This window comes from Triplophysa dalaica, chromosome 10 (genome assembly GCF_015846415.1).
Source record: "Triplophysa dalaica isolate WHDGS20190420 chromosome 10, ASM1584641v1, whole genome shotgun sequence".
NCBI lineage: Eukaryota > Metazoa > Chordata > Actinopteri > Cypriniformes > Nemacheilidae > Triplophysa > Triplophysa dalaica.
Window position 1 is genome coordinate 4,965,905 of NC_079551.1, and position 19,109 is coordinate 4,985,013.

Here is a 19,109-nt window from a genome sequence, read left to right on the forward strand (position 1 = left end):
CTGCGCAGACTGATGCACGTATGACCTCAAAGTACCGCGAGAGTTACTCCAAAGCTTAGCACTCGAGTTGCTCTTGCGGTAGTTTGATGTAATTTGCAGATCGGTCTACGCAGTGGCGCGTGAAGTCAAACACGCCTTCTGATTCGCGTTTCCCACGTTGTGACAAGCGCCGGAGACGCGCAGTGGAAGTGAAGCACAACCCCGTCACGTCCCTTTACCGACCGGGGCGGGCTCTCGGTTAAACCGACCCCAACGCTGTGGAATCGGGGCTGTTTCGTGTTGTTTACCCCCGGGATGGCGTTCATGGAGCAGCAGACGCCGCCGTTATCCGGCAGGAAGCCGCCGCTTGACGACACCGTGCCGCTGATCGCCGTGATCGAGACCAGCCAGAGTTTACAGTCGCACACGGTAAACCGAACCACCGCTTTGATCGGTTGTTTATGTCCGGGTGAGACCCGGGGGTGTCGTGTAACGTAGACGAATATTGAACCATTAAGATTTTAGTGTATCGTTAGATTATGAATATCTATTTAATGAACGTGAAGTTAATGGGATTTCAAATCCAACTTTACGTTTTTGGATTTATAGGCTGTTGTAGATGAACCGATTAGTACGTTATATTAATTGGTTATTATGTCTTATATATATGTAAACTGTAGATTAAATATAAAATGGCATTTTATCTAATGTTAGTTAATTTCTATTTAAATGCTAAATACTACGATGTTATTGGTGATTAACCCATTCTTCAGTTATTATATATGTCACTTATATAATAAGTGTAAACAAACATCCACAAGTAAAGAAGTCATGTAATATCAGTTTTCATTTTAACATGAGCAATACTTTGAACAAAAAAGGTTGTTGAATGATATGGTATGGAAATAAACATTTGCATAAACGATGTAAAGATTTTATCTTTATATATATATATATATATATATATATATATATACATACAAAGATGATTCTCATGTGACGGTATAAACCGCTCTGGAACTGATCTTGTGGGTTCATGTGTTAATATGTTCCTTTGTATTATTGCTGCAAGAAATTTCCTAATGTTGTGAAACCAAAACCACATGAGAGACCTTGGCTTTCCCTCTCATGTCTTCAATTCACTCCTCATTATTCTGTAAACGAAACTGCACACCATTCAGCTCTAAGTAGTGTAAACTTTACACCTTGTTTAATGGTCAACTGTAATAACAAGTCAGTTATTTACAGTCTATCCATAGTAGTTTGTTGATAGATATGTTTCCTTATATATTGCACAACCTAAAACAGTTGATGCGTGAAGACAAATGTAAACGGAAAATTTTGTCAATTAACGGATGTCATCTAAAATAGTCGTGCTCCTCTCATGCATGATGGAAACTGAGCGTAGTGAAAGCACTGAGCGTATGCTTTGGTTTTATAAAAGCGTCAGGTGATATTTTCAAGGTGAGTCAAACATTAAAATGTATGAGTTACAGAATGACAGGGTCGTTCAGCGGGGGCTGCTGGGTGTCAGAAGAATAACGTCCATACAATGCATGACAATAGACTTCCTGTTGGGTTGTATCTTCACAATTCTGCTGTGAAAACCACAAATGTGTTAACCCATGATTTATGTCAACTGAACAGACAGTATTGTGATGCAAAGTCCAGAATGTTTATGGTCTTATAACTATTAGCATGGCAAAAGAATACTGTCTTATCATTTATTCCTCTCTAAAATGAAATGTTATGTATATGTTGTGCGTTGGTCGTAGCTGGTTTCCAGTTGTCAGACAGGCGTAGCTTGGTGATTGTGGAGGTTTTGTGCAGTTAGCTGTTCTCAATTTGGGTTTTCATCTGTTCATAGGAGTACATCATTCGGGTGCAAAGGGGGGTTTCCACAGACAACAGCTGGACGGTAAGTTAAACCAGAAATATACTTGTGAATGCTAACCTTTCAAGCTAAGCAATCTTGATTTCACACATTTTGTGAAATCCGTCAGTTGGTTGTTGGTTCCCAAAAATTCATAACAGAACGTTGTTTAGAATTTTAACGTTTATATCCGTTCACCCAACGTTCTGTGTGCCAAAAACTAGGCCTGACGTTCTTTTAACGTTACCATGATGTTTCCAAAACGTTGCACAACAGTACCTTTTTATTCCGGATCCTTTCAGCAACATTTCGCATCGATTATTCATATCTATCCATCTGGTCTTGTTCTATTGACTTGGAATTGATTTTCTGTCGTGATTTTTCCAGGTCATCCGACGATACAGCGACTTTGACATGCTAAATAACAGTTTACTGGTGAGTGCAGAGTTTCTACAAGCCCGAATGGAAAAAGATCTTTCATTGGTGCTCTATCAGCACGATTTAAATGCATCGCTCTCACAATGCCCACAATTCACTGTTGCTGACTCCACACAAATAGCTTTTAACTTTACCCTTCCCGTAAAGTGAACGAGTAACTACAGGCCGGTTCTCATGCATCACCCTTTTTTTTTATAGATCTCTGGTCTGAACCTGCCACTTCCTCCTAAGAAGCTGCTAGGAAACATGGACCGAGAGTTTATAGCTGAACGGCAGAAGGGTCTTCAGGCCTATCTGAACTACATCACGCATCACCACGTCCTTTCCAGCTGCGAGCTAGTAAAGAAATTTCTTGACACTAACAATTACTCTGCAAATTACACAGGTAAGGGTTTGTAAGATTATTATTGATTTAGGATGCCCAAAGATGTTTTTGACAATATTTTTAGTACCATTACGATTTATTTGCGATTACCTAAACGGATGTATACTTTAATGTAGGACGGTATATATCGTTTCAACAGATAAAATGTCAACCGCAGATATTTTTTTTCTTCCTATTTCGTGTATGTCACGTTATGTAAATAAGTGGGTGTGGCTGTGCCAAAAATATATTTTTAGTGGAGAAATGTAAACACGGCAGGGGTATCGAAATATACCGTAACCAGAAATCGGCAGGAAATATCACAATATATTGTATAACTACATTGTAACTATTGTATACTACAAATCACTATATATATTGTGTTAATTCTACACTGTAGTAACTTAAATAATTCAGTGTTTGTTTAAAAGTGTGCCTTAAGAGCCACAGTGGAAACTAGTAAAGATGATTGTGACCGATAGCATTATAAAAAATATTGCTAAAAGTAATAAATATCGTGATAACGTCGTAACTGCAAACGTTATGTATATGCTAAACTGATATCGTGAAAAAGCTGACCTTAAACACACAGAATATAATCTTTTTTTTTTACAGAAATCGCCTTACAGCAGGTGTCCATGTTCTTTAGATCTGACCCAAAATGGGAGATCATTGAGCCTTTAAAAGACATTGGTGAGTAAAGCTGTTGAATCTTCATCTTAAGCTCTCCTTCTATAATTCCTGTTTCTGCCCTCATACGTTATTGCTAAAAATCTGTTTCACAATGAAGATTTTGCAAGTAAAAAGTAGTCAGTGCCGTGTCGTGGTTTGGGGTCGGAATTATTTGTTGCAGGAAAAAAATGAAAAGATCAACCTTGATAGATTGATTTGTTGATGTTGTATTGATGACGCCGTTTCTATTCAGACCCGAGTGTCAGACGCTGCAGTTTACTTTGAGATGTAGAGCGTTCATGACATCTCCATTTCAGAGACTCGTGGGAAATATTTCCTCTAAAAACAGAGCGAGTTTCACAGTCGGGATGCATTTGGGAGGAAACTTTCTCTGCTCTTTACTCAAGATGATTTATCATTTACAGTCAGAGGTGTCGATTTAATCTGTTGATGTGTGTTTTTTATAGGCTGGAGGATACGAAAGCGGTACTTTTTAGTCAAAGACAAAGATCAGCCCAAAGACAAAGAAGTTTTAAGTTGGGTGAGTTTCATTTTTAGGCACTTGTCTCATACAAACTCAAAGCCAAAAGCGCATAAAACCGTACTTAGTTTGTTAATCCAGAACTTTGACCTTGACGTGTTTAATTCTCATTATTATGTAAAAATGATGTAGATCTTTGTGTTGCTTGTGCGCCACTTAACAAACGTATTAATCTCTTCACATTATACAACAGTTTTGTGGCTAAAGTAGAAATTTAGCAACAGTCGTAATAGCCATAAAACGTTTCTTCAATTCTAGGTCGATTTGGGTCCGGATAAATTCTTGTCGGACAAAGATCTCCAGTCTGCAATGAAGCTGCTTCCCATTTTGTCTGTAAGTCCTCTATAAACCAAACTTCTATATACACTTCTTGTATACGTTATCATTTGTAACAAATTTAATGTAATGCGATTTATCATTTTCACTCCATTTCTAAACCTTATTAATTGTGTCCTGTACCTTTAAGACCTCGACTTCTGTTATGATTGTCTGTTTCTTAAGAAATTGTACATTCACTTTGTCCATATCTAAACTACATACCACAATGCTAGGCTTATGTGTTTAGGAGGCTGTTGCTAAGTGGTTGCCAGGATATTCTGGATGGTTGGTAGAACATTGGAAAATGGTTGCTAAAAGGTTTTGGGGTTGTTGTTTAGAGCTTATTAAGGTCAAGGAAAAACAAGCATCAGAAACCGTGTACTTTGTGTTATAAATCTGAACATTGATGGAAAAGCTTTTTTCATGCTACTTGGACTAACACATTGATTTATAATGGCAATGTTGCAGACAGTCTGCTTGTTGTGAAGATGTTCCTGTGGCTGAACTGACCCTGTCTTTGTGTGTGGGATCGAATCTTTGGATGTTTTGTATGCGACTGTCATGAGGCGCCATCATGTGCTCTTGTTTTTCCTGCTCGCCTGGTTTTCTTCCATGAGCGGCTGTACAATAATATTCACAGATGGAGCTCACAGAGAGTCTGTGTTTAGGCAAAATGAACATAGAATATACTGTATTATAGCGTAGCTATAGAAAATGGTCCATTTCAATTTACCCGGGAATTAAAGTTCAACTGAACTGTCAGATTTAAGAAGACGTATAGTCATGATGTCTGCATTCCAGGGAAGCAGAGTAAAACAACCCAACAGCGATACGAGCGATTAATATGAAATACATGACAAGGTCATTTCGGCTCTTGGGAAATATGTAGGAGTTCTAAATGCTAAAGTATTGCTATAGAAAATCAAAAAGAAATGTGTGTTTGGAGTTGTTTGTGGTTTTTTTATGCGTTTTTGTTTTTTGTCTTGTAGCATCCAAACATCTCTACGGCCAGTTTCGCCACCGCAAGCGAATCGTCTGCACTTATTATTCGGGTTTTCAGCGAGAAAGGAACGCTTAGGGATCACATTTCCAAGGTCAGTTGGTTTCTTGTCTATAAAATATGTCAAAAGCATTCCTGTTTTTAGCCGTTAAATGAAAGTTTGTTCTGTTTTCTGTCATTCCTTTTCTTTCTTGTCTGGTTATGAATTTGCCAATTCTTCAGGTGAAGCCAAAAGAACCCTTTCTGAAGAAGTACTGCAATCCCAAAAAGATCCAGGGTTTGGAGCTGCAACAGATCCAAACATATGGAAGACAGATTCTGGAGGTCTGTATTGATACAACAATTTATTTATACTCCTCTCAGACTTTCTGTTTCTAAAACACAAACTAACTGGACCTGTTTTGTGTATATATACAGTAATCTTGTGTCTATGTATTTATTCATCAATATTTCATCTAACTCTCTGCTTGGATTTTCTTAATTTTTGCATCATTTGATCTTAAGTTACCAATTTAATATTCTTTTGCTATCTTACGCGCACTAAAATTTAGTTCTGAAAATCTTGTTTTTGTTTTATTATTTGTTACAACAGGCACTGAAATTTCTCCATGATAAGGGTTTCCCGTATGGACATCTCCACGCATCTAATGTTTTGGTAGAAGAGAACACGTGCAAACTGTTGGATATAGAGAATTCATTACTGGGATTGCCGTCATATTATAGACCATATTTTGCACAGTTCAGGAAAATTAACGTAAGTTTCTTTTACAGACACTTTCTTAAATGGTTAAACAGTCATTCCCCCTCACAATATTATATATGATGTTTTTTTTTTATTAGACAACAGAAAGCATTGACGTCTATTCATTCGGACACTTGCTTTATGAAATGACATACGGACGCCCGCCAGATGCTGTACCTGTGGATCAGTACCCTCCCGCTCCGTTCCCCTCCGTAGGTCAGTACAATCATCTGTTTATTTGAATCGTATAAATATTTTCTGGGATACCACCGAGCCATAAGGTGTCGGAAATCAGCACTGACCGTTTGTTCAATTTCCCCGCAGTATCCGTACTTCAATCCATTTTGTCCACTGAAGCTTGCAAAACGGGAATGCCAACCGTTTCCCAGCTCCTTCAAACACCGTGAGTTTACACGTTCAGGCCTACACTGTAAAAATGCAATTTAAAATATTCCATAAAATAAAAAAATACTTAAAATTACATGTTGCATTATCTTTTTCTGTAATTTGATGGGTTTTTTGACCATCATTCAAAAATAAGTGAACAATCAGTTTTTGGACATTATCCTTGAATAAAGATCCCTTGAAATTCTGAAAAAAAATATATTTTTAAAGTGAATGTAGCTCAGATTAACATGTAAATAGCTAAAATCTAAATTTTTGGAAACTTTTAACAATTATTAATGATGTCACCATTGAAAGCTCTTTGCAGTTTTTGTGTTTTTCAATATTATAAAGAAACTCTTGTCGTAACAGGTTGTTCAGTGATGTGTCGCTGTTTAACTCAGAGAAACCCCAGTTTAAGGTAAAGAAAACAAACTACAGTCAAAATAACTTGCATTTAAAAGCTCATTAATATGTATAATTTTTCACTGTTTTGAAATTGCAGATCAGTTCCAAATTAAAGGAGGCATTGAAATCGTCTAAAGAATGTTTAGAAAAGCGTCTGGTGGAGGAACAGAGGACGGTCAGTTCATGTCAATAGTGACAGTAACTCTCCTTAAGAAATGTTACCCAAGTTCTGCAATTTCATAAAGATGAATTGATGACTGCAGTGTGGGAAAAATGGTTTTATCATGAACCCTGATGTCTGGTTGTGTGTACTAAACTGTTCTTAGAAGTCCTGTCAAATTATGGAACTGAAACTTTGTGTGTTTCAGATCCATCAGCAGAAGAGGCTGTCGAGAGCGCAGTCACACCACGGGTCAGAGGAAGAGAAGAGGAAAAGGAAGATCTTGGCCAGAAAGGTAAATATGTTTCACAAAATGAATGCGGTGTGGTCATAATATCTATTTTTTAATAATGTTGAAATCAATCTGGCTATTTTGGTTCTAGAAATCCAGACAGTCGACTTACGAAAATGAAGAGGATCTCTCTGTGAAATACAATAATAACTCTGGTATGTTTCGTTAAGCAGTTTTTTAATCAAAGCATAAACTAAAAAAAACAGCTTAAAGATAAATTGCAGCATTCATTTTGAATGTAAAAAAAATACATATACTATAAAATATGATATAATAAAAATAGCCAAAGAAAAAACAAAATAAAAAGAATTAAATATATCCAAAAACACTCACCTAAAGCATTATTAGGAACACCATACTAATACTGTGTCTGCCCCCTTTCGCCTTCAGAACTGCCTTAATTCTACGTGGCATTGATTCAACAAGGTGCTGAAAGCGTTCTTTAGAAATGTTGGCCCATATTGATAGGATAGTATCTTGCTGTTGATGGAGATTTGTGGGATGCACGAAGCTCCCGTTCCACCACATCCCAAAAATGCTCTATTGGGTTGAGATCTGGTGACCGTGGGGACCATTTTAGTACAGTGAACTCATTGTCATGTTCAAGAAACCAATTTGAAATGATTCAAGCTTTGTGACATGGTGCATTATCCTGCTGGAAGTAGCCATCAGAGGATGTGTATATGGTGGTCATAAAGGGATGGACATGGTCAGAAACAATGCTCAGGTAGGCCGTGGCATTTAAACGATGCCCAATTGGCACTAAGGGGCCTAAAGTGTGCCAAGAAAACATCCCCCACACCATTACACCACCACCATAATTGCATTAATGAGAAATTGAACAGGTGTTCCTAATAATCCTTTAGGTGAGTGAATATAAGACTGAGGACACTGCAATTGGTGTTCAGATTTGGGCTTTTTTGTGTATTTTTTCATTTAAAAACTAAAGCACAGTATATAAAAAGAGAACTATAAATACATTATTCATAATAATTATGTGTCTTATATTGAATAAATAAATAAAAAATAGGAAATAAAATACATAATTCATAAAAACAAATTGTATAAATACATTTTCATTGCCTAGCATTAAATACCGTTTCCATGGTAACAGAAGTTTCTCCGCTTTCCCTCTCGCTTTAGGATTATCGGTAAGCAGCTAGCTAACATTACCTTGCCTGCCAATGCTTAGCGGTGTGTTTATAGTTTCCATGGTAACAGTTTTTACCCTCCTGCTGCAGGATCATAGGTAGATAGCTCGGCTAGCTAGCGTCAGTTGAAGTTAAAGGGATACTAAAAAATAAATCCTGTCTTTTATTCACCCTTTTGTCATTCCAAAGCTATAATTTGATGTTTTATTTATTAGGTTAAATTACTGACTCATGGCCCTTTACAGAAGCGTCTATCATTGCTTAAGAATCTTTGACATTGTTTATGAAGACTATTCACTTTGTGAATTGTTATTTGTCCCTTTAGCAGGTTCCGGTGCGAGTTCACCTCCCACCTGTCCATCCTCACCCACCCCACCTCCTGGATCAGGTATGTCTCATTTATAACTCCCATCAATCCTTCAACATCATATGAGTTTTTCTTTCTTGGTTTATTTGTCATGAGTCTTAGCAAAACTGTTTATCTACATTACATGCAGGTCTGTATTTTATATTTGTCGTATGATGTGGTAAAATGTTTTTGATTGTAACTTGCTTTATACAATGTGTTCACACCGGCCTCTTTTTTTCCCATTCTCCCTTTTCAAAAATGACTAGTCCTACCTGTTGGATCATCTCTAATCCTTCTAATTCCAAGATTACTCATCAGATTACCTAATCCTCTGAAATTGGTTGCCATCTGCATTCATTTTACCAAATCATGATCATCATTTGTAATACGACGTGTCTTCTCGTTCTTAAATGATCAGTAACTTGTGTCTGCCTCTCTCTCTCTGTCTCTCTCTCTTTCTTATGGCTGTCTTCAAAACTAGAGCATGCGCCATTTTGAACATGTGTGGGGTAAAGTAATTCAATAATAATAATCTATTTCCACCATAAAGTTGCAACTCACCCTTCTTCAGTAGCGTCTTCAGATTCCCTCCGACAAAAACCTGTCGCTCATCAATATTAATGTATGCGGATGCATGCAAATGAGGTGTTTCTAGTCTACCGAGAAGGGTTGTGCAACTTTAAAACCTCACAATCTGCAATGGTATGTTTTGGTGAATTGTGATTTTTCGGCAGCAAACTCTCATGACACTATTTTATTGGGATGTTGTGGATTGTGATGTGATTTTTTTTTTCCCATGAATGTATATTTACTTATTTTAGTAATTGATCATTTTTTTGTATTTTTTAAATATTTTGGATTAGGAAGACAAGTGCACTTATAAAAGAGATGACATTGCACCGGTTGGTTAAGAAAGGCATGACCAATGTTGTCAATCACTCATTTCTCTGAAGGTGATTGTAAGTGCACCTTGTATCCAATCGGCACCAAGATACTTTAAAGTCAACGTGAAATCAGGTGTCCCCATTAACTTTCTTAATAACATTTAGTCGATTATATTATAAAACAGTCACATTTGATGATCTAACAATTCCAATAGATGTTGTCTAGTCCCGCCTTACATTTTTTCAATACTCGACATCACTCTTTAATAAGTTTTATTACGAAAGTACAATGTGCGACATAACATTTCATGTTGGCTTTAAATGTTGTGGTAAGTATGTGTGTTGGTCTTTCAAAATGTAACCGATTCTAATTGACTGTTTCCTCCCATGAATGCAGGAGCGCCTCCAGCACCTCCTCTTCCCACTCCTGCTGCTCCGCCTCCTCCACCACCTCCCCCTCCTCCAGGGACCGTCTCCAGCCCGCCATCCCTCACACCCCCCAGTGCCAACGGCGTGGGCCGAGGGGCTCTCCTCAGCTCCATCCAGTCCTTCAACAAAGGCAAACTGAAAAAATCAGAAACCGTCGATCATTAGGTCCACGCTTGTGAAGAAGTTGGGAGCGAAAATGCGGCAATTCGTCCACTCGAACTGTTTCATGGCTTTTAGCTGCAGCGGGCGAAGAATGACTGTGTTTATATTTAAACCTCTATGATGTTTGTTCACTTGTTTAGTTGTTTTATTTCCATGATAATTCAGTCAGCGTTTTCCTTAAGCTGCTCAAAAAATTCCACTTGGACCAGCTGTCTGGCACATTTATTACAAATAAAAACTGGATTTTATGGTTGGTTCATAAAACGAGCAGCAGAGTTAAATTTTTAATGATTTCAATGAGGTGAATTGAACCTGACATTTTAATTCCACGACTTGCAATACTTTCCCGTTTTTGTTTTCCTATTTGGTTCATTTTGGAGAATTTGTGGTGGGGATTTTAAGCGTTTGCCGCATTTACCATTGTGCCTAAAAAAGCTGAGAGCATTCTTTGTTCTCTTTGTAATTTGGAGCTACATTGTTCATATTTTCTCTTAAAATCAATATTTGTATGCCTATTCTGCAAGATCACAATCAGTACGTTGCACAAATAATAACAAAACGCATTTATTTTTATGCCCCTTGCGACATGCTGTATGATACGACTATAAAAGTACAGTTACTGATTTACCAGTGATATAATTGTATAATGGCCATTGTGATGTCATTTGTGCAATCCATTCCCATTGGTCATTATCATTTTAAAGCAAGTGGGCTGATTTTGCACACCTGTTGGAAGAAAGAAACTTCCCCATTTATGCTTATTGCAGGGTCAACTTGAAAACCAGATCCAGTTATAACCTTGAATGATGTACAGTCATGCACAGTAGTTCACCTTTAACGTCATGTTTTGCTCTTGTGACAGTGAAACCATTTGTATATAGACTCATGGCAGTTAAATACAGTAATTCCTCGCTTTATTTTTATTGTGGGGGAAAAGTTGAACAATGTTTTCATTTTTCGCTGCAGCACTTTTCCGCTGAATATTTAGCAGCGGTCCTGAAAAAATAAAGTTTACAAAGTTTATGTCAGTAGGGGACAATGTCTTGAGTATCTTTAAAAAAGAAGAAATTTGCCAGAGATATGTGCCCTCTGTAACATTGCCAGAACCATAAAAGCACTGAAGGTGAACGTCCTCAATGCTTAAAAAACAAATGTTTTTCCTGTTCTAAAACTTGTATTGGAAATATTTTAAAACAATAATATTGTTGTGATTTTAGTTGTAAACATTGAAGTAAAGACAAAGTCAATTAAACAGATCTTATGTGATTTATTTATTATTTATTTTCGACATAATTAAAATCTAATATGAAATTATTGTTACATATAAACAATGTATATACATAATGGTAAGTAATAAACCCTAAATGTTTCCTATGGTGTGACACAAACATTTTTGAAAACTGTTAATCATATATTATTTTAAATATTCATATTTATAATATAAAAAAGCTTTTTTTCTAAATCTTTTGCTCTGCATAGAACACAATGGTAAAAATAATGTTTATAAAAAATCTGAAAAACAAAATAAGCACAAAGTACATACTGTTTGTATAACTAATCGCATTAAAGCTATGCTTAGTTATGTATTTTATATTGTTTTAAATATAATAACCTAGAATAATTACAGATACGTATCTAACTAAACCTATTTGAATTATCTTTAATTGATTAACACTTATTTCCATAATTTCCTTACATTTTATCGAGCGTTGGGCAACAAACCGATTTTAAATGTTTTATTTTTCTTATTCTATAAAAAGATTTCTGTCTTGCCCTTGGACACCAAATGACAGTCTGACGGAAACTTCCGAGTCCGTCATGATTCTCCTGCGCTGATTGGCTGCGGTCACCGAGTTTCCTGTTCAGCCTTTACAACGTGCTCTCTGATTGGCCGAAACCGATGTCAGGACAGTCCCGCCCCCACACAGAGGACAGTGAAACATGGCGTCGTTGAGGTGTTTCCTGCGTTCAGGAAAGGTATTCACACTGAAATATGAATAGTTTGTAAGATATAACAGTCGTGTTGTTCAGCAGAGGGTTTTATGAATGATATTCGATGTGTGTTTGTCTCTCAGAATGCCGTTTCAGTGGTTTTGCGGAGGGAGTTTCACAGGACTCCGCCGGCTGCTGTGCAGGTCAGTGATGCTGCCTCACCTTCAGCAGATGCTGCGTTACATAAAACGCATAATTTATAACGATTCTGCCTCAAAACCATGTTTCATTCATCATTATTAGTATGTTTTTGTGTGTCAATTAAATGTAGAATGTCACTGTGTGTTTAATATTACATGCATGTCAAGTGTAAACTGACAAAAACAAAAGGAGACCATGGAAGTAACTTATTTTTGGATTTCTATCGTTGTTATACTTCGTTTGGGACTGTGTACAGTAGTAAAAACTGTTTGTTAGACATTGTGGTGTGTGTACAAGTAATCACTTGGTTTTGGACATCTACCACCATAGAAATGCTATGTTTACATGTACTATGGTAATATATGTTTCAGATTATGCACAATGGTAATAACTTGTGTTTTGGACATTTACTGTGTACCATAGTAACACCAGGGTATTTTGAAAACGTGCTTTGTAATTTGGTGATGTAGTAATTCCATAGGAATTGGACATGGCACCACTGTAATATTAACATCCGTTTAATTATTGCAGGTAACAGTCAGAGATGCCCTCAACCAGGCCATGGATGAGGAGCTGGAGAGGGACGAAAGGGTTTTCCTGCTCGGAGAGGAAGTTGCACAGTATGATGGTGCATATAAAGTAAGTGTTATCTGAGGATGTGATGGGGACGCTGATGTTTAGTAGTATGTTTTTTAATTGTAGATTGATAGGGACATGGGGATGAATGACGTTTGTTTGGGTTACAGATTAGTAGAGGCCTATGGAAAAAGTATGGAGACAAGCGCATCATCGACACGCCAATCACAGAGGTGAGAGTTTTTTCTTGTGCCTTTTGTGCACGTAATACAATGTACTTTATTAACAATGAAACTTTGCTTCATATTCACATGATGTTCTCAGATGGGATTTTCTGGTATTGCTGTCGGTGCAGCCATGGTGAGTTGTTGCTAAAGCTGTACAGGATAGTACCGCTAAATGGAAAAAATCCCAAACATTCAATTCCTCTTTCAGGCGGGTTTGAGACCCATCTGCGAGTTCATGACTTTCAACTTCGCCATGCAAGCCATTGACCAGGTCATTAACTCCGCTGCGAAGACGTACTACATGTCTGCCGGGTTTCAGTCCGTTCCAATCGTGTTCCGCGGGCCCAACGGAGCGTCCGCTGGCGTGGCGGCCCAGCATTCCCAGTGCTTCGCCGCCTGGTACGGACACTGTCCGGGGCTGAAGGTGGTCAGTCCCTGGAGCGCCGAAGACGCTAGGGGGCTCCTCAAATCCGCCATACGGGACGATAACCCTGGTGAGCTTTGCAGTCGATGAGGCAGATGTTCATGATTTGAACTTTTGACTAACGTCTTGTGTAATTGCAGTGGTGTTTTTGGAGAACGAACTGATGTATGGAGTTCCATTTGAGGTGTCTGAAGAGGTACAATCGAAAGACTTCCTCCTACCCATCGGGAAAGCAAAGATTGAAAGACAGGGTGGGTAACGGTAGAATGAATAAATGTAGAATTGCTGTAAATTGAATCGAGGTTTTGGAAGGTCTAAATGCAAATAGAGTACATGTTTTTGACTAAATTGATCACTGCGTGTTATAAATATCATTGTTATGATGCAGGCAACCACATCACGGTCGTGTCTCATTCACGAATGGTCGGACTGTGTCTCGACGCTGCTGCGGTTTTGGCCAAGGAGGGCATCGAATGTGAGGTACCGAATCGTCTTTTCACTGATTCTTTCAAATTTAAATTAAGACCGCTAGCTTCAATCTGCATTTTTTGCTTAATGACTGTATTTTTACAAAACTAAATCAATTGAAATTTAATTCTGCAGGTTGTCAACTTGCGCACAATCCGACCACTTGACGCTGAAACCATTGAGACGAGCGTCATGAAAACCAATCACCTCATCACTGTAGAGGGGGGCTGGCCTCAATTCGGAGTGGGAGCGGAGATTCTTGCCCGAATCATGGAGGGTAAAACATTGCTGTGGTTGTTTTGATATAAGCTCTGAACCCTCCTCTGTAGGCCTCTCAAAGATAAATTATTGTTTTATTTTTCAATTCAAGGTCCTGCTTTCAGTTTCCTCGACGCCCCGGCTGTTCGAGTCACGGGCGTTGATATTCCAATGCCGTACGCCAAGATCTTGGAGGACAACAGCATACCACAAATCAAGGACATTATCTTCTCCATCAAAAAGACGTTGAATGTTTAACGCATTATCTCCCGATCAAGACAATGTTTAAAAATAAATACCGCATCTGCTCTCCCGTTTTACATCGGTGATCGCTGAATAGGAATTGCTCTTATATCTTGTACATGTTTTTCTGTTACACGGGTCTTTCCTGTTCCCGCATTGGTGCCGTCACACTAAAACAAAATTATTTTCTCATTTTGACTAAAAAATTATGTCATACAAGACATTCATTACGGCCATAAACAAAGAACCATGTGTATTATTATTATTATTATGATGTAAATTCTTTACCTGAAAAATAAACTTTTATCAAAAGGGCTGCAAGACTGAACGTGATTATTCTTTAATATCATCATTATGGAAATATGTATCTGATGTTGAGACTGCCTGTTTGTATATTGTTTATAGTCCAGGACGCTTAATAGTACTTTGTATCACAGTTAAATTAAGACATTTAAGTCAATTGAAAAAGATATATACTTTATAAGTAATATAACTGGTGCATCTTAGACAACACAATCACATTGATATATTGACTTGTCAGTGGAAGTTGTTGTTGATCAAGACACCTAAAATTTTCTAAGTTTAAGAACTGGGAGGGACAACGCCCCTATAAGTTGAATATTGTGAATATTTATGTAATTTTGTGGGGGATAGTAGGGCCGGCAATGTCAAAAGATTGTTGAATTTTTGTGAGAATTTTGGTCATTTTATTTACATTTTAATGAAAAATCAATAGAGTATTAAGAGGATATAGATATATATTATATGAATGTAGATTAGATTCGAAAAAATTAAAACGTCTACAATAGGGCGGGGCTTTGTGGTGGGCGTGTCGTTTCCGGTCAGTCCACATTGTTATTTGTATCATCTGTCCTGTTCTTCTTAATCCTCAACTTTACGTTTATTGTACAAACTGTATACACATGTAAAATCAGTTGCTTTGGGAAACGATAGCTTTACAATGCCTTTATAATTAATGGAATTACCAAAAGAATCAGATTGAGCCCACAGGAACGCAAACCAACCGCGTTTACAGATCTAACGTTACACTGTCCTCCATGTTTCTGATGCATCGGACGAAGAGTCGAGACTAAAAATCAGACGTGTTTCAAACGAGGTAACGTTAATACATATACAGGCGTTTATATTCGCATTAATGTAATCGATTCGTTATTTAGTGCTTGTTTATGCGTTAATACGGTGTTCTTGCATAAGCTTTAGCAGATGTGCGAATGCGTTGTCTTTTATAACTATTGAATTTTTTTCTCATAATCTTGAAGTAGCTTTTTATACTGCTAGTTGTATTTATTTGTTAATCTTTTATTGCGTTGCATCTTTATGTGGTGGGATGCAGGGAAACCCGAAGTAGGCGTGTTGTATGCGCAAACCGATTGGCGTATGGCGCAGCATGATCTCGCGCTGCCGTGACGTCATTATCCGATCGGTCTGCGCAGAACTGCATGAAGTCGTGCGCACCCTTAAAATATAATCACGCATATATAACGAATGTTTCTGTTCTGACTCTCATTTTTACTAGACTTGTAACTAACAGTTTAAACTTTGAAGTAATGTGCATTTTATTGTTAAAGCAGGTGAAGTTTGGACCCCAAAAGGCTGCAGACATTATTTTACCATAACTGAATAGGTACCAGACAATTGGCCTCATGGAGAATGGCGACTGGACACACACGGTTTGTAAATTGTCTTATTTATTTAAAATAATAACACTTTTTATTTATATTTATTCATTTATTTTTACATTTATGTATAAAAATTAGTGGTGGGCATAGATTATTTTTTTAAATCTAGATTAAAATGGCTCATTTGAATTCTGTCAAAGGCATTCAGAATATGTGTGATTTCCAAAAAATGACTAAAAGTAAGTCTTTGAGAACGGGTTTCTCAAGCCAGGTGGCGCATTAGACCAGGGGCTCATCTCCTGTTTCCAAAATGCATCACAAACTGCTTGAGAAAGCTGTTCTACTATGATAATTGGTGATGAAAATAAATTATGTTCAATAAGATGTACTTGTTGTTAATTCCGCATTAGCTAAGGGATGCTTTGCGTTTAGGTGGTACTTGAGTCTGGAAGAGCTCCTACAGTACATTTACATTTAGTCATTTAGCAGACGCTTTTATCCAAAGCAATTTACAAAGAGTTTAGGGAGCAACAAGCGATATGTCATACAGGAGCCACAATACATTAGGTGCCAATACAAATTTACTGGTTTCAACTAAAGCTAAATCAATGCAAAGACGCGATAGACCTACTTACGGCGCGAATGAAGCCCTGGTCATGAGATGATGAGGTGGCGCGAATGACGCGAATTGCGCGAATCACGCGAGTTGAAAAATCTCGTTCTCGCCCGGTACAGTGCAATTCAGCTAGGTATACATCCGCGCTAAAATATCAAGGGTGAAAGTCATCATAGCTTGCGTAGTATAGACCCAGCTCCCAACCCAACTTTGAGTATAGATTAACGGCGACATTTTTTTTATCGCGCGATAAGAGTCTCACCTTAACACAGCACGTTAACGGCGTTAACGGCCCACCACTAATAAAAATATTTATTAACTAAATTCTCACTACATGTGTATAGTGTTTGTTATGCAAAGTTCTTGGTCATATTAATAAATGTTACAGTTTATTTCATTTATTTGTTTGATTTATAAAAATCGCTTATTAAATAATGGCTCGATTCACTGAGCATTGTGCTAGCACTTTTATCAATAGCAAGATTGTGGGTTCAATCCTAAAATCAAAAAATGTAGAACTTGAATGCACAGTAAGTCGCTTTGGATAAAAATGTCTGCAGTAACAGCATAAACGTACATCATTATGGTATTTCTCCATTTGATGTACAGAAAAATCTCCAATTGAGATCCACTGGTCTAACTGACATACAAAATGTCATCCGAATGAATAAGGACCTAAATACTAACATTTGATGTAATATTTTTCCTTGAAGCTCTATTTGCCATACTATAGTTTCCATAGTTACCATTGTTTATAGCAGTATTGTCAGCTCAGCTCAACTAATCTTATTTAATGCTGTCCCCCATCATGGCCAGCTAACTCAACAACACACTGCAACATCTGTCCTTTGTGATCTTTGTTGTAGATGACAGATACTGTTACCCTAAATGTTGGCGGCCACCTGTACACAACATCGCTGATGACTCTCCAGCGTCATCCGGACTCCATGTTGGGTGCCATGTTCCGTGGCGATTTCCCAACCACGCGGGATGCCCGGGGTAACTATTTCATCGATCGGGATGGCCCTCTATTCCGTTACATCTTGAACTTCTTACGGACCTCAAAACTGACTCTACCTTTTGACTTCAAAGAAACCGAACTTTTAAGGAAGGAGGCAGACTTCTACCAGATAGAGCCGTTGATTCAGTGTTTAAGCGACCCCAAGCCGCTTTACCCTCTGGACACGTTTGAGCAGGTGGTCGAACTTTCAAGCACCCGCAAGCTGTCCAAGTATTCGAACCCTGTGGCTGTCATTATCACCCAGCTCACCATCACCACCAAAGTTCATGCGTTGCTTGAAGGCATCTCCAACAACTTCACCAGATGGAATAAACATATGATGGACACTAGAGACTTTCAATTGTCATTTACGTTTGGACCATGTGACTACCACCAGGAGGTGTCCTTGAGGGTGCATCTAGTGGAGTATATCTCTAAGCAAGGTTTTACGATTCGAAACACGAGGGTGCATCATATGAGCGAACGAGCCAATGAGAACACGGTGGAGCACCATTGGACATTTTGTAGAGTTGCGCAGAAGGTTGAGGACTAAATAATGATGGCAATGCTTGCAGTGCCAAAATGTGTCCATATGATCACTTTATCATTGATGGAATACCGTTGATGAAATACTGACGAGTAAATGTTGCGCAACATAAACATGTGGCTATAATAAAATAACATTATCAAACATTAAATGTGTAGAGGTAGCTACTTCCTTTGAAACAGTTACGGACGTAACTTGAGAAATACATTATTTTGTTTTCTTTTAATGAGAAGTGAAATACATTATACCTCATATACCTGTTCTCAAATCTGTATATGCAAGTTTAATTGAAATATTTTTTATTTATATTGCATCAGTGTTAAGTTTGTATGTATAATATCTCTGCCAATATTTTATTGTGTGATTTGTGAGTCTGTAAGTTATGCGTCATGGATCCTCGGTGCGTTGGTTTGCATGATTGTCTGCACTACAGTTCATTTACCATTTAGTATGTTCCTTCCCTTCTATTATGTAAAGTATATACTTTGTAATTTGCATGTTGTTCCATAATTTAAACTGCTGGACTGTCCTGTGTGCCACATGTACTCTTTTATCAATACAATACCTCAATGGACGGTTTCAAGTGCATAGATTTGGACAGGATGTGGACTAAATTGCACTGTGAATGGTAATTTGCCATTCTAAAATAATAGTTATTAGGACTTGGGTTAACACTGCCAAAGCAGATCTGTCACAATAAAATCGATCCAATACTGAATTGCATCCGGACATTTTACGGCTTGAGTCCGACCGATTTTATGTTTGTGGAAGAGTTCCATCATGTCTGTAATGAAATTGACCTACGCATTAAAAACAAGCTTTCATCTTCCA

At 37.8% G+C, this 19,109-nt stretch overlaps 3 protein-coding genes across 5 annotated transcripts; all 3 read left to right on the plus strand.

Annotated features, from left to right (window-relative positions):
• Positions 1–64: 64 nt before the first annotated feature.
• pxk (PX domain containing serine/threonine kinase) lies at positions 65–11,402 on the plus strand. 2 transcript variants are annotated; one of them, XM_056759026.1, is made up of 19 exons: positions 65–408; positions 1,847–1,897; positions 2,240–2,287; positions 2,489–2,675; positions 3,270–3,347; positions 3,794–3,867; positions 4,126–4,200; positions 5,175–5,279; positions 5,408–5,509; positions 5,778–5,939; positions 6,026–6,143; positions 6,252–6,330; positions 6,684–6,732; positions 6,817–6,894; positions 7,088–7,174; positions 7,263–7,326; positions 8,648–8,710; positions 9,153–9,180; positions 9,953–10,089. In XM_056759026.1, exons 1-18 carry the CDS (start codon positions 295–297, stop codon positions 9,167–9,169), a joined length of 1,551 nt encoding a protein of 516 aa, XP_056615004.1. In that variant the 5' UTR covers positions 65–294; the 3' UTR covers positions 9,170–9,180; positions 9,953–10,089. The 2 variants fall into 2 exon arrangements, with proteins under 2 accessions (XP_056615004.1, XP_056615003.1); XM_056759025.1 differs by lacking the exon at positions 9,153–9,180 and having other exon boundaries at positions 68–408; positions 9,953–11,402.
• Positions 11,403–12,037: 635 nt separating this feature from the next.
• Positions 12,038–14,791, plus strand: pdhb (pyruvate dehydrogenase E1 subunit beta). Its single transcript, XM_056758964.1, has 10 exons — positions 12,038–12,123; positions 12,222–12,281; positions 12,811–12,918; positions 13,026–13,088; positions 13,180–13,215; positions 13,291–13,576; positions 13,647–13,757; positions 13,895–13,986; positions 14,110–14,251; positions 14,345–14,791. Exons 1-10 carry the CDS (start codon positions 12,088–12,090, stop codon positions 14,488–14,490), a joined length of 1,080 nt encoding a protein of 359 aa, XP_056614942.1. The 5' UTR covers positions 12,038–12,087; the 3' UTR covers positions 14,491–14,791.
• Positions 14,792–15,312: 521 nt separating this feature from the next.
• On the plus strand, positions 15,313–18,996 carry kctd6a (potassium channel tetramerization domain containing 6a). Of its 2 annotated transcripts, none has more exons than XM_056759044.1 (3): positions 15,313–15,592; positions 16,065–16,166; positions 17,598–18,996. In XM_056759044.1, exons 2-3 carry the CDS (start codon positions 16,140–16,142, stop codon positions 18,282–18,284), a joined length of 714 nt encoding a protein of 237 aa, XP_056615022.1. In that variant the 5' UTR covers positions 15,313–15,592; positions 16,065–16,139; the 3' UTR covers positions 18,285–18,996. The 2 variants fall into 2 exon arrangements, with proteins under 2 accessions (XP_056615022.1, XP_056615023.1); XM_056759045.1 differs by having other exon boundaries at positions 16,068–16,166.
• Positions 18,997–19,109: the final 113 nt, after the last annotated feature.